This window comes from Megascapheus bottae, unplaced genomic scaffold (genome assembly GCF_031878675.1).
Source record: "Megascapheus bottae isolate mThoBot1 unplaced genomic scaffold, mThoBot2.hap1 HAP1_SCAFFOLD_53, whole genome shotgun sequence".
Classification (NCBI taxonomy): Eukaryota; Metazoa; Chordata; class Mammalia; order Rodentia; family Geomyidae; genus Megascapheus; species Megascapheus bottae.
Genome location: NW_028327559.1, coordinates 1,285,149 through 1,308,334, shown reverse-complemented (window position 1 = coordinate 1,308,334; position 23,186 = coordinate 1,285,149). Strand labels below are relative to the sequence as shown.

At 42.3% G+C, this 23,186-nt stretch overlaps 1 protein-coding gene and 2 long non-coding RNA genes across 4 annotated transcripts; all 3 read left to right on the top strand.

Moving 5' to 3' along the window:
* Positions 1-444: 444 nt before the first annotated feature.
* On the top strand, positions 445-3,027 carry LOC150039668 (uncharacterized). The gene is made up of 3 exons (XR_016534289.1): positions 445-500; positions 2,189-2,242; positions 2,995-3,027. It is a non-coding gene; the product is annotated as an uncharacterized LOC150039668 (long non-coding RNA).
* A 1,688-nt stretch (positions 3,028-4,715) lies between these two features.
* LOC150039667 (uncharacterized) lies at positions 4,716-8,818 on the top strand. Its single transcript, XR_016534286.1, has 4 exons — positions 4,716-4,771; positions 5,564-5,620; positions 7,601-7,654; positions 8,765-8,818. It is a non-coding gene; the product is annotated as an uncharacterized LOC150039667 (long non-coding RNA).
* Positions 8,819-15,192: 6,374 nt separating this feature from the next.
* Positions 15,193-20,100, top strand: LOC150039666 (ral guanine nucleotide dissociation stimulator-like). Of its 2 annotated transcripts, none has more exons than XM_090327653.1 (10): positions 15,193-15,508; positions 16,166-16,381; positions 16,655-16,758; positions 17,165-17,225; positions 17,778-17,846; positions 18,232-18,321; positions 18,811-18,843; positions 19,094-19,215; positions 19,338-19,442; positions 19,726-20,100. In XM_090327653.1, the coding sequence occupies exons 1-10, from the start codon at positions 15,335-15,337 to the stop codon at positions 19,982-19,984; spliced, it is 1,233 nt and encodes a 410-aa protein (XP_090183779.1). In that variant the 5' UTR covers positions 15,193-15,334; the 3' UTR covers positions 19,985-20,100. The 2 variants fall into 2 exon arrangements, with proteins under 2 accessions (XP_090183779.1, XP_090183778.1); XM_090327652.1 differs by having other exon boundaries at positions 17,165-17,228.
* The last annotated feature ends 3,086 nt before the right edge of the window (positions 20,101-23,186 follow it).

Sequence of the window (23,186 nt, the reverse complement as noted above, 5' to 3'; positions counted from 1 at the left end):
ATTTAACTGAAGACCCAGAGCCAAAGGTAGCACATATCTGCAGAATATTCCATCCAGCAGTCCCAGAATAAGTATCATCCAGGCAACCCCAAGCTTTCCCCAAAGGAAATAATATTTAGAGCATAGAGGCAGCATTATTCTCTTTTTTCCTTTTCCTTTCTCTAATACTCCTCCGTAGTAATTCTTCAAAGAGGTTTCTTGGCAGAGTCTAAAGAAGTCTTAACAGGACATGTAAGAAAAGATAATATTACCATGTGCTATCATACTATGGTGGAATTCAACTAGAAATAGACATGGAAGTAAACAATAGAAGAAATTAAAATACATAGAAATGGAACAAAAATCTGAATATTTAATGGGTTATGGAACAAAGAAAGGAGGGACATGAAATCAAATGTAGAAAATCATTGGAGACTCTGACTATATATTTTGGTTTCATTCTTTAGCGATATTTTATCTGATACCTCAACTGAACTTGACAAAGGAACCAACAATGAAGGGTAAGGTCCAAATAAACATACAATGTCACCCATGTGTATTTATGCATATTTACATGTATGTAAATACAGTCATCCATGAAAGGACAGTCACAGAAAAGAAAGTAATTGAGATTAGGGACCCGTAAGTGTAGATGACAATTGAAGGTCTTTGATATTTTTCTAATTTACTTTGGCCATAATATCAGTAGTTCCTTTCTAAAATGTTAGCTATTTCTAAGAAGAAATATCAAGAATGTTTCTTGATGGTGATGAAAAGACCAGAGAATCTTTTCATGCCTTATTCATCCCTGATGTGTCTCCTTCAATTGCTGTGGGAAGGAGACTGGTTAAAATATAATGACTAGGATATCAGATGTTCATGGGAGACGTGACAGCTGAAGACACCTCCCTCATACCATTTGTGATTTATTTAGGGGATGAGAAGGCTTTTACCATCAAGTGAGGGTTAGAATTTTATGTGAATGTGAAATACTACTAAATAGTAAAAGCATGTCTGTGCGATCATTCCAACATATATTCTGGATATTAATGCGAATAACTCATGAAATACAAATCCTTTTTATCACTCAGAGAGGCTGGATGGATAGAGAACAATAGTGCCAGCATGGAGGGAAGAGAGAAAGCAGAAATGTAGGTGGTAGATCAGCTTGATTAATTCCATAGCAAGGGAAATGGAAGATAAGGAAACCCATAAAAACAGTGCTACCAGTGGTTTAGGAAAAGAATATTTCAGTCTTGCATAAGTGGTTGTTTAGCACAGGTGAACATTTCATTGACGTGAGAGGCCATATTTTTAGGAAAGCACACGAAATACCCCCTTGCATATACAGTATATGTAGAGTTAGTTTTCAGGCAGTTATAGCTATTTGGGGAGAAAAAATAGGTTTTGGAATTCTCACAGTATTTGACTGTGTGCAATTTAATTATTGATGTTGATAATAACTAGCAGGATGCACATGGATGCACACAAGACAGCCCTAAGTGGTCAGATACCCAAATGTCGACAGACTTGTGTAGAAAGCTGTACAGAGACTAAGCACCATGTTTGTGGGAACCATTTGGAAGGTCAGGGAAGTGCAATTTTTTGTGCCATTCTTTCTTTTTGCAAATTGGGCGAAGGATTGAGACTCCAGAGGAGAGGGAGTTCTCTCTGTCCTGGTTAGCAGTGGAGAGTTCTCTGTTTCTGGCCTGCCACCCATTGGTACTCTCTGCAAGTAAGTCAGTAAAGACATCCACGATTGTTGAAAATAAGAAGGGAATAGAAGGAACAGAGGAAGCAGAATATTGGCTGTGACCTCCGGGTTGAGCTCCCTTGAATTGCATTGCATTGAAAGTCATACAAGATGGCATTAGGTACTGTGGTAGGGGGAACAATTCTTCTATCTTGTGTGAAAACTTTACTTTTCTAAGTTCCATGTTTAAGTTCCTGAAGAGATTCAAATCCATTCTATTGTAAAATGGAAATACTGCTTTTCATTTAAGTACAGGTCTCCTACTTCACACCATAGTACCAGAGCAAATAGCTAGAGGGAACAGAAGAGCTGGAGATGGCGATGTAGCTCAAGTGGCAGAGCATGTTCCTCAGATGAACACAGTTATGGTTTTAGTACACAGCCTTGTAGAAACAGTTTGATTTCTTCTAAATGTTCCAACTGATTTTCTGTGGCTGATTTTCTATTATTTTTTAGAGATGACACAGCATTAACTGCCATTGCAGTTTGTGACCCAAGCATTAACATTTGGTGAGTTGAATTTTCTGTCATCTGAGTGTAAATTCACTTCTAGGGTGAGGTTAGTACCCAATCTATATGACAGCTGATCAGTGTCCTCATGTATCCTTCTCTTGTATTGAAACTAAATTGAAAATGATAGCGTCAGGCAGCAGAGACTTGGTCATGGTATACTGTGAAGTAAAACATAGTAACCGTATCCTTATTTACCTATTCTCTACCTTATTTACCTATTTCCTACATGCAACTTGTACTGAGACAATCGAGGAGAGAGTCCCAGTCAGGAACAATGAGGTGGTCTCAGTGTTTCTGAGGTGAAAATGTTGGTGGGCCTCTTTCCTTCTCTAGAAATCTGGTACTTAGTAGACAGGCTCATTTTCAGGTATGATGAGAGTCCAGCTTTTAGGCTGTTGTTTCTTGTCTTTTGGTGAGAAGCAGTTAAGAAATCAGCCAAGTTAGTGACAGGAAGGAGAGAGAAGAGCAGACTTAGAAAGCTGAAAATCAGATTGTATAATGGATTGAGTTCTTCTGAAGTGAGTTGCATGTACAATTAGACTACATGATACCAATAATCAGTGTGTTAGGTTTAGTAAGAGAGAAAAAGTCTTTGACCGTGCATAAAAGCTTTCTTTTGAAGTGATAAATATGTAAAAGTTTCCATTTCTACAAATTTGTTAGTGTTAGGTTAACTTACTACCTTAAGTAAAAAAGTAAAACTATGATTGCACTTGGTATTTGACTGTCTATAATTTAATGCTCTTTAGCTTGGATAAAAATGATCCAGCAGAATTTGGGACAGAAGAATTCAAGCAAAGGTCAGATAAACATATACATCAATGTGTATAAGTATATGTTAGGAAACATATTGATCATTTCTGGGAAATTTCCAAGTATTGTCAGTGTATCTTCTGTCTGTCATATTATTCCTTTTTCATTTTGATGAATAAATGAGAAATGAGTTGCACAAAAGTGTTTTGCTATTGTAGGGAGCAGTGTATTAGGTTTACTAAGAGAAAAAAATTCTTTGACCATGCATAAAAGATTTCTTTTGAAATGATAAAATGTAACTCCCCTACCCCAAATTAAATTCCTTTGTTCATTTAGCTAAATATGTAAAAGTTTTGATTTCTACAAATTTGTTAGTCTTAGATTAACTTACTACACTGAGTGAAAACGTAAAACTATGATTGCACATGGTATTTGATTATCTATAATTTAATTCTCTTTAGCTTGGATAAAAATGACCCACCAGATCTTGGGACGGAAGAATTCAAGCAAAGGTCAGATATCTACAAGTAGATAAACATACATAAATATAAATGTTATGAAACAGATTGATCATTTCTGGGTAGTTTCCAAATATTGTCAGTGTACCTTCTGTCTGTCAGATTGCCCCTTTTCCATTTTGATGAGTAAATGAGAAATGAGTTGCACAAAAGTGTTTTGCTATTGTAGGGAGCAGTGAAGGGAAACGCCTAAAACCCCCCACATTGCCAGTGTATGAGATCCTACTACAACTGGTTGTGTTCCTTTGGTCTGACGGCAAAGACACAGAATCCTATGCATTTATTTCCTGCCATAACAATTTCTTCACAGGTGAAGAAATACAAGTGTCAGATCCAAGTGGCTACATGTTTGTTCGGTCCTTTCCATATTCTGTTGGCTATGTCCAGTTCTTTGATGGCTATACACTTTCTGTAGGCCTAGACCTTAAATTATACATATTATTTTCATTGTGCATTAATGCCAGCTTTTCAAAACTGTGGTTGTAAGATTTGTGACAGTGCGAGTACTTTATGGGCACCATTTCTATTGGATAGACAGATGGCTCCACAGCATTATGTCAAGCTCCTTACTGCTCACATCTGTGAATACAGGTCTCGTGAATAAATTTATGCTTACAATGAAAGAGGTAGGAGACAGAGAGAGAGAGATCGATCATGTCCACACGTGTGTGGCAGAGTCGCAATACTCTGCTACTATGGCTTCAAGTCAGGGCTCCAGGAATATTTTACTTTCTTGTTTATCACTGAATCTCTTCTTCCTCATTCACACATGCAATGCATTTTGCTCATTCAGTGGAGATGGACTTCTGCCAGAAGGAATACTCTGGATGGCGTCATATTGCTGTCCTCGGCTGTTCACCCCCACTGTAGACAGAATCATACCTGTGAACCCAAGTCTACACATCCATCTACCATTCTGGTGAAATCCTAAGGGGAAGTGTCATTGAACAGGCAAGCCTTAGGTAGGAGGGATCACCATGCCATCACCATAGGAGTTGCAAGGACAGGGCTCTGAGTTCAGAGTTCAGTTCTGGAGAGAAGTTTTGGCAGAGACAGAGGAGATAGAGGCATAGTACCTTTGACAGAGCATCTGTGTAGCATGCACAAGCTATGGTTTTCTAACTTAATATTGTTATAAATACAACATTCCTTCCCACATTGTCCTACTTAATTTTTATATGTTTCAATTTGTCCACAGCAAAGGCAGCAACTTAACCACGGCTGTTGTTCATTCAAACGAAGACATCAGTACTGCGTGAGTTAATTTTTTTTTATTTTGGGGATCATGTATAGAGTGCTTACACTTATTTTCCTCAGATAGTAGGTGAATTTCTTCTCACACATTGATAGCCCTGTTTATGTTTTCATCCCATTTCCCTTCCCCTACACCTTTCCAATCAACTTGCTTTATCCCCTCCCTCTTCTATTTCAAATAAACATATGTAATGCTCCAGGTAAATTTTCAGATACAATAACAATATGAGATTAACAATTAAGGGGAAAAAGGAAAAGAGAAATAACATAGTACATTAAGAACAACTATCACACAAGGTAAAGCTCTTGTTTCTGTATTCTAGAATTTTTTTTCATTTACTGTAACTTGATTCATTTTTCATCTAATTGATAAATCATTTTGGAAAATGATGGCTTTTCAGAGCACAGAGGACTGCCTGTTCATATCACACATAATCATGACATGTTTTCAAACTAAGTAGAAAATGATAGAGCAGATCCAAAGACAGTGGTTCTTGGTGTGCTGTGAAGACAAATACTAGCACCCAAAACCCTTAGATTATCATATCTCATTATAGGCCCAAATTGTCACCATACCATGAACAAAGGAGTAGCAAGGACAGGGCTCTGGGGTGAGATCTCAGTAGTGGCAGGAGTGGCAGGGACAAAAATGGTAGAGATGAAGCTCTGTTGGCAGCATTTTTGTGTTGCATTCACAAGACCTTAGTTTCCTAACTTAGTGTTCTGGAAAAAATGCATGATTAATTCCCACATTTTCCCAGTTAATTATTGTGTGTTTTTAATATGTCTACAGTGAGGATAGTGGCTTAAGAGCTGTTATAGTTCATTCCAATGAAGACATCAGTAGTTGGTGAGTTGATTTTTTTTGTCATCTAAGTGATAACTCATGTTGCACAATGATATCTTCAGGGTACACAAGCACTGCTTATCGATATTGAATGTAATCATGATGTGTTTTGAAACTCAATAGAAATGATAGAACCTGTCCAAAGACACTTGCTCATGGTGTGCTATGAAGGCAACTACTAGCACCCAAAATTCTTAGATTATCACGGTGCCTGTCAGCTACTCCGAATGTGGCAAGGGACCTGGGAATCCTTTGCTGAAACCAAAAGTAGGCCTAGCACCAGTAGCTAAGAGGTGATCCTTCCTTCTTTTGAATGCTTAAACCCTGAAAGGCCCACATTCATACTGAAGGGGAGCCTTACTTCTAGACTGCTTTTTCTTATTCCTATCTGAATAGCAGGAGCAGCAGCAGGGAATATTAGATGATATGAAGTCTTGAGTTCTTCTGAAGTGAGTTGAACGTGAACAAGACGTCATTATCTACTAGAGTAGGTAGATTTGTTGGGTTATGGTATACTTTTCTTTCTCCTTCTCTCTCACTTTTTATTTTTTATTTTTATTTTTTGGTAATCCATTGGCTTGAACTGGGTGCTGTCCCTAAGTTCTTCAGCTCAGGGCTATTAGTGCTCTACCGCTTGTGCCACAGCGCCACCTTGGGTTTTCTGGTGGTAAATTGGACAAAAGAGTCATGGATTTTCATGGCTGGGTTGGCTTTGAACCATGGTGCTCAGATCTCAGCCCCTGAGAGATTTGTGGATCACTTTCTTTTCTAATACCATTGAAGCGTTGGAGAAAGACTCAGTCATGACAATATGCTTCAAGTACATTGTTAACATTAGTAACATATTCCCCTAGAAAACATGACGTTTCCAACTTGTGAGTCTGTAATTGATTGGACCAAAGGAGCAGATCCGATGTGCAGAAAAGTAAAAGAAACAAAAATAGAGGCTACCGAGTCTGCACAGAACTGCATGTATAAGATCAAGATCATGCATGCATCCCTGATAGTTCAGAGCCCTGTCATTGTGAAATTAGTGTCTAAAATGGCACTGTGTCTTGCTCTGCCACCATGCAAGACTTGTTCTTATCCAAGTCTGTTACACACTGAAAAGGCTCGATCTTGTGCCACACATAGTATTCGAGCAAGGTAGATATTTATAATGATGGCAATAAAAAGTTGGCACAAGGAGTGGAGAACCTGGAACTTAACTAGGAAGAAAGAGGAAATTTGGACTGAGAAAACAGAGGGCCATTAGGGAGAAAACACAAAAAGCTAAGAGCACTGCTTTCACTTAGTTGTAAGTCATGAACATAAAGATTTTGTTCTATCTAATCGTCTCAGATTAAATTTTTCCCTTCCCCTAATACTCACACTTATTTGCATGGAAAAGTGGTTGATAAGTTTCAAAGTGATGGATTGACATGGGAATAAATGTTCAATAGAGGGACTACACAAAAGTTCCTTGCTCCAACAGTCACTCTGATGATTTCCCCAGGATGTGAATGGAGGACACTGAAGTTTTCAGATCAGAAATGAGTCTGTAGCTACTTTTTCTCATCTAACTGTAGTTACTTGGAAAAACTGGAGGTTTTGATTAGATGTGAGGAAGGTCATGGATAGTCGACGAGCCCGCCTTCCCCTTAGTGATTTGAGGCCCAATTTCTTTGGTGGCTTGGTGAGTAATGTGGTTGTTTTCTCTTTTGGAGATGACCTTGCACCTGTCCTCCTTAATGACACACTGAACTAGAAACACACTCACTCCCAGAATGCCAGTCATGCTAACTGTCATTTTTGTGTCATCAAGTGTATTTCTTCATGGTCTGAAACTGTAAGGTTGCATTTATTTCAAATCAACGTGAGAAGAGAACCAGTTATAGGGAAAAAACAGTGCATGAATGTAGGACCTGCATCAGAATTTGACCCAGAATTTGAACTCCTCCGTATTCATGTGATATGTGACCATAGGTGTTTTTGTTACTTTAGCACAACTGCACATGATCCTTGTCCAGCACCTGATGATGGCAATGTGACAGAAAGGTAAGATATAAACCAAGACAAGTGTAGAAGTGGAAGTTTATGTTTATATTTTATATATATATATGTGTACAGACACATGTACTCATAAGTATGCACATACACATGGCTGGAGCTGAGCACTTGGACACAAAGAAACACCAACACCATGAAAGGACTGGTGGCAGGCGTGATGCAGCACATGGCAGAAAGTAAAGATCCTGTGTTGGAACACCAGTGCTGCTAGGAAAATGAAAGAAGCATACATCAGGAAGGGTCAGCCTGTCACACATGCCTCTCACATGGCTGTGTGGTGAGTGGAAGTTGGATGTGATCTCATTTAGAGGCCTGCTTGGGAAGGCACTTATCTCAAGCCGTATCATTTTTATTCTAATTAAATGGTGACCCAATTCACTTATCTTCTGATTTTAGCTACTAATATGTATGGTGTCATATGAAGTAGCAATATGACATGAGCAGTGAAAATCGATTGGTTCATATGTAATCAGTTTTTTGACTGAAAGTTTATGCTAAAAAAGAATCCTTTGTGGAGCAAAGTCGAGGATCACACATAAGCTCTTCTTTAACCAGTCCTAGGTCATCTTGTGAGCCTGTCTGCCTAATTCCACATTATGGTGAGAGTTTTATGAATATGACGATACTTTTTCTTCCTATGGCATTTTGTCATCAGAGTCATGTAGTTTGGTTTCTCTTCAGATTGTATAAATCTTTCACTTTTTAATAAAGATACTTTTATAATACTATTTTCTGAGGTCCTCATTGCTAGCCTATAAAGTCCTATTGTAGTAAAAATAAGAAGTTCAACAATACATCTTTCGGCATTTTGCTGCTGCTGTTAATCCATGGTCTCAAGGTACTCTGAGCTCTCCTGGAATGATCTTTCTTCTCCTGCGTTCAGTGTGCATTGATTACAGGCATGCAGAACTATAACCAGGCTGAAATCTTCTGTCTTCACAGGCCTGATATGATCAATTAGAATCATTTTCTAGAACAGATGACATGGTAGATTGCTACGTGTAAAGTTTAGAAGATCAGCTTGCTAGTTAAACATTAATTATAACTAACTTGACCCAAACTGACATGGTTTCTTTTGCATTCCTTTTTATTCTTTAGCAAAACTGAAGTAGAAACCAAAAGAGTACCTACAAGTGGATTACCAATTAAAATGTAAGATAGAAAGTACAGTGTGTGTGTGTGTGTGTGTGTGTGTGTGTGTGTGTGTGTGTGTGTGTGTAAAGAAGCAAACATGGAGATCACTGTATTGGCATCCAAGTGTCCATAGATTTCTTTCAACACTGTTCTTAAAGTCTTCTCACAATTAAGATTTTTTAACAACTGCTCTTTGAATTTCAAATATAGGAGATTATAAATGAGCAAGGCACATTGAAAAGTTTGGGTGCTGAATAAAAAAATACAACGAAAATAGGACTTGGTTTTAATCCTTGCTCCGATGGGGGTAATCAACCCTTTCCAACATTTTTGAGACTCACCAAACTCACATTTCTGAGTTCAGGTTTGTAATCAGAATAAAGGAAAGGTAAGAGCTCTGGATATAATTTTTTCTAGTTTTCCTTAGCTAGATAGTCCCTTTCCTTTGAGTATCTGTGACTACTTTTTATCAAGACTTAGACATCTGAGAATGTGGTAGAGCCAGAAAGAAAAAACAGGGTGCACATACCAACATCTATAAGTAGATGATAGAAGAAAGATGGCCTTCCATTCTGTGATGTCACGATATCACCTTCTTTAGGAGTTAACCTAAATTTGGGAGTTTTACTCTGTGAATTAAGAGAATATTTTATGTGGTTTTTAATATAAACTATATGACTCACCAATGTGATTGGTAAAAACTAATCTTCAAAGTCTACGTAATGGCTTTGAATAGCACTGAATTTTGTTTTCTTTTGTCATGATTGAAGTTTCTCTTCCCCAGACTACCAAGTATTTATTGGAATATAAAGAATAATTTATGAATAGATCTACTGAGCAAAGATTAATCTTTTTCTTTGTTGCAAAACCCTAAGTCCACTGGAGTGAAGCTCTAGGAGAATTAGAATGCAAGAGCTCATCAGCTTCTGTTGCAACTATAAAGAAAATGACACAGCAGCATGAATGATGAAGAACTTAAAAGGAAATGCAGTAGTTTTTTTTAAAACCCTATTTTAAAATTTTACCTGTGTGATTTCACCAGTGGAGAATAAAATTCTTGGGATGAAAGCTTGCAAAGTGAAATGTTATATGGTTCACGTTTTGTAAGAAGAGACTGCATTTCTGATCTGCTTTTTAAAGATTCAGATAGCATTTTTGAAAAGTTCCTCTTCATTCTGAGGTTGAAGGTGGAGCCCTTGTGCTGTGTCCAAGGGGTGTTCTCTGAGAATTGCATGAACAAGCAATTCTCACAAGGACATAGGACAGTCCAGAAAAGAAATGTTGCTTATATTTTTTAACTCCTAGTTTACCACCTTCCACATCTTGTATACCTGGGTAAAAGGGAACTTTGTGGCCATGGAACAATCAGCCCTTTGAGCCCTGGAAGTTGAAGGTTTTTTTTTCCCCAATGGCCTCTAGTTTTAGTCATTTCTGGAGGATAAGAGGAAATGGTCCCTGCGCATGCATGTTTCTATAGCATGATCCTGATGTGGTGTCAGTTTCACAATCTGTATAATCAGGGGATTTGAGCCTGTTGCTGTTTACAGTTCCTTTTCCCTAGAACATTCTTTGAATTTAAGGTGAGTTTCTTTGTTTTGGTGCTGGCACTAGGATTTAAACTTAGGGACCTAGCTCTGTTCCTTGTAGTTCTACCCCTTGAGCCACAGCTCCACATCTGAATTTTGGTGGTTAAAGAGTCTCACAGACTTTCCTGTCCCATGCTAGCTTCCAACCTCCATCTTCAGATCTCAATCTCCTGAGTAGCTAGGATTACAGGTGTAAGCCTCTGGTAAGGTGAATTCCTCTTTGTCTCCTTACCTCCCTCCCTCCCTCCATTCCTTCCCTCTATTCCTCCTTCCCTTCTCCCCCCCTTTATTTCTTCCTTCTTTCTGTTTTCCCTCCAGATCAACTTGCCTTGTGAAGATCTAGGTATGAAAGCAAGGAAAGAAAGGTGACAATGGGAAGGAGATAAAAAAAATTCACAGCAATCAAATCCCTACTGTGTTGCCAGAACTTCACAAATAACATCTCATTGTTTTTCTTACCGGACCCTATGAGGGATCTGATTATTGGCACTGTTTATTTTTAATGTATAGAGACACGGTAGGTCAGTAGTATGATATAATTTGTGCAAAGACAGGCACTGAAGTAGTAGAGTTGGGTTTTGGACATTCGTCAATCCAATTCTAAATTTGTGTTTTTGTTCCATTGCAAATAAGGCTTTGTGTATATTTGCAACAGAAGATGTAGCCAATCATCTCCACCCCCTCTTGGGGTAAACGGAGGATCTAAATTAATAAAACATAGCATGGATTTAAATTATGTGAAGATGTTCTTTATCCAACAGTATCCTATTTTTGCCATGAGCATGATAAAGATAATTAACAGACTGTTTTAACAAGTGGCACTGTCATGCTATGCATTGATTTTCTCAGTATTTCACATACTTGAGAAACATTCAGGAATTACTTTTAATATTACTTGCAAATATCTTTGCTTACTTAGTTTATACAGCATTCCTTTTGATATCATGTCATAATTAGACATATCTTCTCTAATTCGAATCAAAGAAGTATCTGAAATACCTTCTAACATTTTTATGTTTCTGAAAAACTTTATACTTTGTGATATTGTTAACTGTTATTATTTAGTAATAGTCTGTATGCTAGATATAATGTAAACCATTTGGATTCCTTGAAGATGAAAATAAGCAAATTTTATTTTATTTAATGATTACAATTTTGAAAGAAATCACAATTCTTATCTTCTTTCTCCATTTTGTGTTTGTCCAGCTCTTTCTTTTTTGTTGTTTTTCTTGCTACTGTAGGTCAAACTTTTCATCTGTATTGGGGAATAAACTTTTTCTTAGCAGTTTTTTTGGCCGATATAAATCTCATGGTATTTTTGAAGGTTTGCTGCCATGTTAGTTGTATTTCTTTTCCAGGTCACAATGAGGTACTGGTCAGAAAAATAAAGGGTAATTTGTTAGACTGTGTTCTAATAAAGTAAGACTTCTGAGCAAGACACCAGTGGCTGACATATGAAATCCTACCTACTCACTATGCTGAGACCTGGAGGATCAGTTTGAAGCTAGTCCAAACAGAAAATTCTTCATTTCCAATTAACCAGCAAAATGTTGGACTGGTGGTGTGGCTCAGGTGATGGAGTTCCATCACCAGTACCAGAACAAAAACCCAAACGATGATGTTGATGATGATGATGATGATGATAAATTATATGGCAGACAGCATCATAATGATTTCTACTCATAAGACATTCTGAGATGAGATACTTACTATTTATGAAGTTTCAAGCATTTATTCAGTTCAGTGTGGTGATCGTATTGTTCTTGCTGTGTGGGCGGGAGTGAGTAACTTCACTTTTGAATCATAGTGAAACAATGAAGGCTTTAAAGATAGGGCATGTGAATAGTAGGTGCTATTTTGGCTCTGAAAAAAATATACCAGTGAACTCTGCTGCCATTGCAAAGGCACCTGGTGAGAAACACCTGGTGCTTTTCTTTTCTATTATTAAAGAACTTGATGTCAGAAAATAAAATGAAATAAAATGCTGCCAGTGACACTTTCTGAAAAGATGGGTATCAAATCTTTGGCTTACGGAATTCATAAGGACTTTGAGATAATAGATTATATTACTTATGAGTGTTTCCTTCTTACAGTGGTATGTGTGGCTATTTATAATGATTCTGTCATAAAATATTTTATATGGACTCTGTACTATACTTCAGCAACAAATAGTAATTAATACTTTGGCTGATGTCTTTCAAAGTATTTCCCATGTGCATACATAAACATATAAATACTTTTCTAACACAACAACCCTGCTAACCAGATTACTTTTAGGACTTGTGCATATGAATGTTTTGGCGAATATTGCTTTTGCACATGTAAATAGGAAGTGTGAATTTTTTTCATATAGTTATTCTTTTGAAAAAACGTCATGCTAGTAGCCACAGAGCTCTGTAATTTATTGAGTCTTGGACTACTCAGCTATTACAAATTGCACTGTGATGAACATATCTGGCTCGTCATTCATCTCTGACACCTCTTGATTCTCCCTCCACAGCACTGTGGGTATGTTCTTGGACTGTCCTGTCCACGTCAGAATATTAGCATCCCTCGCTTCTACCAAAAGATGAGAGGAACCCTGACATCTCCCTGTGCCTCCAGACAACCCAAATTTCCCCCTCCTTCCCATGTTGCTAAGGATCCCCTTGGGAATCCGAAGCTTCTCTCTGGCGAGCGATGGACCCAGAATAAATTCAGTCAAGAAAGGATTCTTACACAGTTTGCTACTGTTTTGTAACTAGCCAATTCTAAGGTACATTAGTCCTCAGTTTCTTTAGCTGTTAACTGGGAAGATGATCTACCACATGGAGTTTTAGGGAAAATTATACACAAGACATTACAATGCCTCACACCTGGAAAGCACTCAGTTAGTATCGTACCTACCCAAATTGAAAGAATCATTTAGGGTCTCAACTTATTTCTGTCCTTGTAGGCTCTCTAAAAGAGGCATGCCAGCAATAAGAGTTGTCTTCAAGTTTTTTGTTTTCAGCTGTGTGGAAGGGATATTTAGGGAGGTAGAAATTTATAGTTATGCACGAGACATCATCATAGTCAGTATTTGAGTTATGTGGAACAGTATGTCAGGCAATGTGGGGAAAAATACTGAGATGCCTAATATGCTATGCATTTTATATCTCATACAGTTTATATTTCAATTTTTATATTTGGCAGCATGTTAGTAAAGTGATGTGATGTATATAATTTGTAAATAAAAACACACTGTGCTTTCTTGCCCCAAGTTATTTCTTTGCTCATGGGTGTGAGAACAGCATTCATTTTGGAGACCACTTGCTGGGAAGATAGAAATTCTTTTTTTATTTTGGAACAGAGGAAAGGAGTTGTAAATTTCACTGCCATTCAGAGTGCCTACAATTCATTGTGTATTATTTCAACATCATATGCATGAAGTTCATCATTCTTGGGGTTTTCAATAACCGCAGAGTTATGCTTTAAGTGTTCCCACCCCAGTCTTTCTTTCAAGATTGATTAAAATAGGAAGGAAAGTGAAATGTTTCCTATGTTGTGGATTTCCTTTCCTTCTGCTTTGAAAATGGGAAATCAAATATAATATGTTGTCCCTTTTGCAATGTCAACAACAAATATCTCGAGAAATACTGCCCTAGTTAATTAAGTCTTTTCCTGGTCCCTCTGTTCAATCCTCTTTGAAATAAGGTGCCTAAGAGATGTGGACTTGCTATAGACTTCAAACCTGCAACCTAATAACAGGTTTTAGGAGCTGCTGGAGGGAGTGAGCTGTGTATTTGGCAGTGTATACCATGTACATTTTCAGTTCTGTGTGTATGTGTGCATTCATATTTGACTAAGAGGAGCACCACTGGGACATGAACTCAGGACCTTGAGCTCTCACTTGGCTATTTCAACTATTTCATGCTCTACCACTTGAGCCACATCTCCACTTCTGAATTTTTTCTTTTTGCTGATTAATTAGAAATTAACATTTCATGAACTTTTCTGCCTTGTCCCCAGCTTATGCTATTTATTATTTTTATTGATGATGATGATGATTTTAGAAAATACTTGGTTGGAACTTATACCTTTATATTTGCTCAGCTTGCTTGCACATCTGGTGCTCAAGTATTTGATCCAAACCTCCAGACCAATATCTATTTTTATTCTGATATAATCAAAGAGAGAAGAGAGTCTCTCATCTCCCAGACAAACCCAAAATTTGAAGAAATAAATGAACAATAAGGTAGAAAGTTAATGAAACAGGACTGTTTCATCCAAATTAATTGTCCCCGCCCTTTCATGTCCAGTGTAGCTACCCTACCTACTATGTAGAAAATATTTTGTGAATAATTTCTATGCCTGCAAGCAAAACAGTGCACATGCTTTTCATTTATTTATTTATTTATTTATTTATTTATTTATTTATTTATTATTGTAATTAGTAAAAGGGTTACATGATATTTGCCAGATAGAAGGTACATTAATTCACATACAGTGATACCCTTTCACATGTCTTGGTACCCATTACCCTACCCCTCACACCCCCCACCCATCTTGGTTTTCCCCCCTTCCCTATCAAATTTCAAATACCCAAATACAAACAAATTCAATATATCAGATAATAAAGTGAGAGACTATAACAATATGAGATAACCAAGGGACAGCAAAGGAGATGAGAGACAACGTAGTACATTAAGGACAAAATCGTTCGTTATATGGCTTTTCTTTCAATGTCCTGGAGGTCCTTTCAATTAGCTTCATATTATATGGCCTTATGTATCAAGATTTTGCTCTATTGCAGATCTCTGCTAGTAGAGCCCAAGAGCAGGATGCCGAAGGTTTCAGGGAGGTTGTTTATCCACTACCTGGCAACGATCAAGGCCATGGCCTGTCGATCTCTGAGGATACCAGGGCTACACTGCTCAGTGCTGCAGAGCTAGAGCCATACTCTGTACCCCTGGCTAGAGAGGCACACATGGGAACTGAGACAGACCCAGCTCCCTGGGAATCCCTCACAGTGGGGGATTTTCAGATTTCCTCCAGGGGGCCATCCAGGATTTCTTTGTTGAAGTTAGAAGAAATGAGTACAGCACACTTGGTAGAGTGGCTGCCTGACCAGAAGGCCGAACAGTTCGCAATCATGGCTGTGGTGAGTAGCTTGGCATGCAGTCTTTCCCTCTCTCCTCTACTGCCCACACCACCATTTCCCTGGGCAGAGGACATTTGTACTGCACATTCCAGCTTGGTGAGTGCAAAACCCAGGACCAGGTCTGGGTTCACCAAGTCAAGCCATCTTGATTTCTTGAGGGACAATTGGAATCACTGAGGGTCCAGGGATCCTGATGGCTCAGTTAGTAACAAGGACAAGCAGACAGAAGCCCAGGTGCCTTGATCTGTCCACTGGCCTTTGCATCCTTAACCCTCAGTGGGGGCCTGGGGACTGTTGAGATCCCATGGCATTCACAGGACATGCCACAGGGTGAAGGCCAATGCCTGTGGACCGCAGACAGAAAGGAAGTGTGGTGGGGAAAGCAAATGTGCCCTGCCTGGGACATGCAGGCTGAGGCACCTCATGATTGGCAGAATGAAATTGGTCCATCCCTGCCCTCCTCTCTAGGCCCTCATGCTCTTTTTAGGGACACACATATGCCAGGGGCTCTCAGAGGTCCAGGAAGGAGCATGGAGACACACCTAGACATGCACCTCTGCTTCCTGAGACCCAGTGCCTAGACCTGCCTCACATGCCAGGCAGAGGCTCTGGAGGCCTCAGGCAGAGTCCCACTGACCATTTCTTTTCCCTTTCCAGAGGCTCTTCAAAGAGCTCAAACCTTATCATTGTTTGAGCTACGTGTATTCCGACCCGGATAAGAAGTGTCAGGAGCTCCTGGCACCTACAGTGCTCGCAATTTTACAGTTTTGTGAACGAATAAAAACATGTGTAATAACAACATCGGTGTTGGACCACAGCGCCGAGGCAGCAGACAGGGCAGAGGTCTTGGAGCACTGGATTGAGGTGGCATTGGTATGCTGCAGGAGGGGCCTGGGACCCTTCTTCCCTCTCCCATCCCAACCAGCAGGCTGCCTGCTCACTCACAGCTGCTGCCTGAGTCCCCAAACCCCTCCTCAGGCTCTGCCCAGCTTCCTGCCATGTGGCCTCCTGCTCTGCTTCCTCTAGGATGGAGTCATCTCCCCAGGCTCCCTAGCATTCATCCCAGTAACCAAGGTGGAGCCCTAGGGTCAAAGCAGGACCCGGGGGGCTGCTCCAGGGCTCACCTCACACATTCCTCATCTCTAGGAGAGCCACCACCTCAAAAATGCCATCTCCGTGTGTGCCATCTTATCTGCCCTGCAGAGCAGTGCCCTGCAAGGCCTGAAGCAAACATGGAGAGCTGTTTCCAGGTGGGTGTGCCTTGTTCCTGGGTAAGTGAAGTTTGGTCAGCCTAACACCCCTCCTCCAGGAGCCCTGGGACACTGCAGCTGCACAACTCAGATATGAGGGGACTTGATAGGACTTGCCTGCTAGGATCAGCTTCCTCTCCAGGCACACAAGACCCAAGGCCACAGGGGACTCTTGACACATTGAGGCCATCCAGTCTTTAGAAGCTCTTCCAAAGGAAACCACTCTGGTCTTTGGCCCCTAGCCTCACAATGCTCTGCTCAACTCCAGGTGACCTAAGTGTCATTGTGGAGCCACATGCAAAGCTCTTCTCCATTAGGGTGAAATCTGCCTCAACTTGAAAATCCACTGCCTCTCTTCCTCTCCCTCCCTCTACCATCTCTCACCTTGTCTCTGCCCCTCCTCCAGGGGGAGCCTTGAGGTATGGCAGGAGCTGAGGAAGATCTATTCGATGGAGAAACACTACAAGGTGGTATGAGCCCAGGAAGAAGTTTACTCCAGAGGAGGGAGGGCGAGGAAATCCTCCCTGATGGGGTTTCCAAAAGTTCTAGTAGGCATCATGTGGGAATTTAGGATGAGTCATGGGAAGGCTGGAAGCATGGGTTCTGTGCTGGGGTAAAGGGCAGATTATGTGGAGAACCAGTGACTCCCCCTTGCTTGGCAGTCCAGTGGAGTGAGTGCAGGCCAGGAGGCATCCTGGGTGTGTGAGGAGGGGAGGAACTGTCAGGATGGGGAATCTCCAGCTTCCTCCTTGTGGCAGGTCTGTGATGGGGCTGCCTCCTCTCCACCCAGCCAGCCTCACACCCAGAATCTCAGAACCAGACCAAATAGCACCATCCTCTTGGGCTGCTGCAAATGTCCACACTCAACCTTGCAGACAGGCCTTCCCATATGCTCTGATATGCCCAGGAAGAGTGATGATGGTCACTGGGAACCTGACATCCTACGACCCCAGGAAAGCAGGGAAGGTGGAGGGTTGAGTGAGCTGACAGTCTTCTAACTGCATGCTATATCCTACCAGGGCCCACAGTCCACACGGATGGCCTTCTGGAGCAAACTCAAGAGAGGACTGGGAACGCAGAAGGAACTGGTGAGTGTGCATGCCTGAGGCAAGAGACTCCCCAGCAGGAGAGGACAGGGCTCCCACAGCCACACACAGTGATGAACCCCCTTCATTCCTGACCTCTGCCCATTCCTGCATATTGCAGGAAAGAGCTGCATCCAACAGACTGTCTCGCATGGAGCTGAGAAATTGCCCATCTGTCAAGTGTGCCAGCCTAGGATTGAACCAGACCCAGACTGATCCCCACTTGCAGGGCTGAGGGCTTGGGTAGGAGTGGAGGGTGGATCCTTGGGGAAGGAGCCTGTTATGCCCTAAGAAGTTCTCCTGGCTGGCACCATGGCACTGGGGTAAGTCCGGTGGGACTAAGCAGGAGCCTAAGTGAACTCTTATTTTTCACCACCCAATACCATAGGACTACTCCGAGGGCACAGTCCCTTACCTCGGCACCATCCTCAACCACTTGGCATCACTACACCACCATAAGGACAAGGACTCCAAGAATGTGAGTGAGCCAGGGGACCAGGCATGGGGAATCAGATAGGAGAAGAAGAGCCTCTGGATGCCCCTGGAGCTCCAGCAAGAGGCCGAGTTCTCCCCAGCTTCAGGCATCCAAGCAGCACAGCAGAGCTATCTTCTGATGCTCCTGGCAAACAGCTAGCCTTCAGTGCTGCTGATGACTTGGGGCCATTTCTCCGTGGGTAGTAGGGCAGGGTGGGAGTGTGACAGCAGGTCCTCAAGGTGACCTAGCATGTGGGAAGAGCCCGTGCTTGTCCCTAGGAGCCTCAGTCTCTGCAGGGTGCATTGAGAGTTGAGAAGAACAGTCAGATCCCTGTCCTCAGGCCCCCTGTCCCTGCCCTAGACTGAGAGCAACCCTAGTCCAGGTATGGACCCATGCTGCCCTCTGCTGACCTACCTCGGTAGGTGCAAAGTGGCAAGGCAGCCTTGAGCTGCAAGCACCATTTGCTAAGCACAGTGGCTCTCTGGTTTGCAGGGCAAGTGGATACACATGCAAAGAAGAAGAGAGGTGAGGAGATGAAGCCTCCCAGCACAGGGAGGCCAGCTGTGCAGGGCCCTTGGGTCCTTCTTCTTCTCTGAAGGTGGAGGACCGGAGAAGGGGGCATGTGGGGGGAGCTGTGGGATGGGCCCTGGATCATAGCAGGCAATGAGCAAGAGACAGAGCCAGATTGAAGAGCGACCCAGGTAAGGCCCCACATAGGTAGCCTGGTGCCCCTCCACTGTGCAGGCCAGTGAGCATCCTGTTCTCTTTCCCCCAGGAATATAAAGTCCTGGCCTTGATCAAAGAACTCCAGGGCGCGTGTCAGGAGCTCCACGTAGTTCCTGAGGAGAAGTTTGTGACATGGTTCACAAACCTGAAGCGCCTGAGTCCATCTGAATGGTGAGCTGGGGCACACAGAGGGGGCAGCACACATGGGGCCTATGGAACCCCAAGTTCCCAGGGGACTTGGGATGGAGCCCCAGTGTTGGCCCTGCTGTGCTCACAACTCCTACCTGTCTTAGCGACAAGCTGTGCCAGGAGCTGGAGCCTCCCAGGTGGGCCAGTTTCCTGTGCAGGAAGAGCAGGAAGAGTAAGAAGAGCTTGGTCCAGAGGAAGCCCTCAAAAGAGTAAGCAGAGGGACCCACAGGGCAAGGGACTCCCAGGCTGTGAGTGGTGGGAGAGTGAGCCCCAGAAGCTGGGGCTGCATCCCGCCCGCTTCCACACAGCCACCTTGGGACTGAGCTGTGTGGCCTCAGCTCTGCCCACATCCCTTTCTTCCTTGGTTCCCATGGTGGTTCCCATTCCCAGAGCAGAATCATGAAAACTGCCTCAGGCTCAGGGCACACTGTGGTCTGGGGCAAGCATGAGTGCCCAGGGAGGCCCTAGGATTAAGGCAGGCCCTCCATTCAGTCACCAGACTTCAAGCAAGACATTCAGCAGCCATAGCAGCTCCCAATTGAATACCAGCGAAGAAGTTAGCATCAGAAGTATTAGCCACGAAACCTCTGGACATTTGGGCTTCTCAACCAGGCCTTCCATACTTTATCGTCGTGGATACCATTCTACTCCCAACATCAGCAACTCTAAGATTGACTTCCAATATGAGGTGATCTTGGGGTTCTTGAGCCCTCAGCCCTCCAGGAGAACTGGGCACGAAGGAATTTATTAGGTTGTTGCCAGTTCAACCTTTGGAGTGGACTTCAACCAAGCTAGTAGCACTATCTGATGCTTTGGGGAAAATTGCCAACTTTTCTGGGTTATTACAATTAAAACTTTAAGTGGAAACACTGAGTCCATGAATACCATTTCTCTAGGAGAGCAAGTTTGTTGTGGTTATTCGGAAGATGTATTTTATGAGGAAGTCTTTTCTGCTTTTGAGAGGTCATTTATTGTAGAATGGGGAAGATCATTTTTCCCCGGCCCATGTCAGGCATGCTGACCTTGCACAGAGTCTGAATCCAAGGTGATGCCTTGAGCCTGTGTCTCTCACCGCCTTGGGCCAGACTTTCAGGTGTTCTCATGGACCATTCCAGGATCTATGAAATCTGAGTGTTGAAATATCATCTTTGCTGCAGTCACTGGCTGTGTGGGAAGCCCCTGAGTTCCTTCTGTGCAGGCAGGGAGGCCACCCTCCGGTGTTGGGAGAGGCTGGATAGCACCATGCCCCTCTGCAGGAAAAAGGAGTCCACACTAGAACCGGGGCAGTGCTCCAGCCAGGGGCCCACTGCTGAGCTGCAAGAAGTGGTAAACTAAGACAATTCAAAATCACAATTTTTCCAAACCAGGTATATTCCTCAAACACTAAGTACACCGATGTAGGAAAATGAGCCGATAGAGCACAGAGAGAGCATAAAGTCACATGCCCATGCCACTCAAACATTCTCTTTGCAGGGCTGGGAGTTTGGCTTAGTGGTAGGGTGCTTGTCTGGCATGCCATTCTTCAGTACCACATACATTCAAAAAGCCGGAAGTGGTGCTGTGGCTCAGGTGGCCGAGCTCTAGCCTCGAGCCACATCCTGACTGCATAGTGGAAGAAGGGGAAGTCCCACCCCACCCCCCAGGTGATGGGCCTCCCTGATGTCTAAGAGTCAGGGGTAGGGACCTGGATGGTAGGTTACTGGACCTGTCAGTCTTGTGTCTTGAACCTGGGACTCTCCAGGGTCCTGTGACCTTGTCCTCTGACCTGAACCTATTTCTTGATCAGACAGCTCAGCAGCCATTAAGCCAGGTCTCATGTACTGTACCCCACCTCCTGGCTCTCCTCAAATCAACAAGGTGTCCCACTTCAACTCTCTACTGGGTTGATGTGCGTGGTTGCTATTGGTTTTCTGCTCTTTCCTCTTTTATGGCACGGTTTTCATACAGTGTTAAGTATACCAGCTGTTAAGTATACCAGCTAGCAAAGCTGCTGTTCATTTTGACAGGAATCTGCCTGCAGATGCCAGCTTTTTCATTAAAGACTCTCAATTTGATCTCTCCAAATGTCGTGTGTAGGGCTGGGGGTTTGGCCTAGTGGTAGAGTGCTTGCAGATCATGCCCGAAGACCGGGTTTAATGCCTTCGTACCACATACATAGAAAAAACCCAGAAGTGGTTCTGTGGCTCAAGTGGGAGAGCTCTAGCCTTAAGAAAGCCCAAGCCAAAAATGTGATTTGTAAGCTGGGAATGTGGCTTAGCATGATAGAGTGCTTACCTAGCATGCATGATGCCCCACATAATGCACCACATTAACAGAAAAGGCTGGAAGTGCTACCCTTGAGCACATGCTGCTCAGGAACAGGGCTTAGGCCCTGAGTTCAAGCCCCAGGACTGACAAAAAATAGGACAAACAGAAAGTGGCTTCTCTGCATCTTGCCTACTGGATGAACCTTACAACATTAGCCCCCCCTACTACCTGGTCACAGAACACATGCAGCCTCTCTCATTCTAGATCCTTTCTAGATCCTCACTTAAGACAATGTATTTTGTCTATGGATGCAAATTTTCCTTGGGAGTTAATATTTAAAGGGAAGAGAAATCAAGACAAAACCTTACCAATCTTTGAATCTGAACATAATTTTCCTTTGTCCTGACAGTACTATACTATATTCACCACTGTAATTATATTTATATTAAAAGAGTGCCATCTGGACCCTTAGCTGCCAATGAACATTCTTAGGTTACCACATTCAGGACAAACTTTATTTCTAATTCAGAGCCCAGGTGTAGAATAAAAGAGTTCCTCAACTCCACATATTCATTTACTCAGGATAGGCACTGATTTGGCTTAAGACTTTTTTTCCTCTTGGAAAATATCCTATCTGAAAATATTCATAGAGGAAATAAAGCTACTGGTTTTTGTTTTGATTTGTGTGCTGCAGGGGATAAGGAGATGCATTCCCTTAATAGTTCTATCAGTAGAAGCTAAAGATCCTGGAGATACAAATAAAGGGGGAAATGTAGCAGAGCCTTCTGAATAAGGACACGGCAACCAGGCCAGGATGCAAATGCTGCTGTCTTCATCTAGGAGATGCTACTGTGGGCTACAGTCCCTACCAACCTTTCACACCTTTCTTGAGGTCTTCCCTATACTCTGGTGAGGTGGCCATTGGTGTCTTCATCTTGTGTGTCCCTGCCAGTTCACACACCTTTCCAGGAGCTGAAGTGCTTTAGCAGATGACCCATTCATTTGTCAGGCCAAGGAGGGAAGTGTTGCAAAGGCTGAGGGAACTTCCTGCACAGCCCTTCCTTCCCATTCACACTGTGGCTCTGCCGTCTGCACATAGTGTACTAAAGCCCAGACAAGTTGCCTTACCTCCACGTTGTATCCTTGTTCCCCCATTATCAGTATGAGTGAATCATTGTAGAGTCCTGTACAAATTGGAAAAATCAAGGATCTAGTCTTTCTTTGAGGTATGTGTGTGTATGTGTGTGTGTGTTTGTGTGTGCTGGTCTTAGCCTTGAACTCAGAGCCTAGGCACTGTTCCTTTTTTTGAAACACTGCTCAAAGTTCCGGGTTTTCTTCGTGGCTAATTGGAAATGTCTCACCTGCCCAGGCTGGCTGGAAACCAAGATCCTCACAACTAAGTCAGCCTCCTGACTTGTTAGAGTGACACATGTGAAAGAGGCACCAGACACAAGCTAAATCTGAATAGCAGGTACATTTGATTCTTGCATAGTCTGGGAGAGTATATTCAGCCTGCCCACAGAGGATGTATCTTAGACGACCATGCCCTCACTCTTGGTACTGGGGTGGCCCTCTCTGCACTCTGGCTGTCACTGTCCCGTGATTGCTGCTCATACATCTTCCCCTTCACAAAGTGACCTTCCAGCATTTGTCAGATGTCCACCCATCTTTCAATAGGACCCCACACATGAACTTCTTTCTTCACG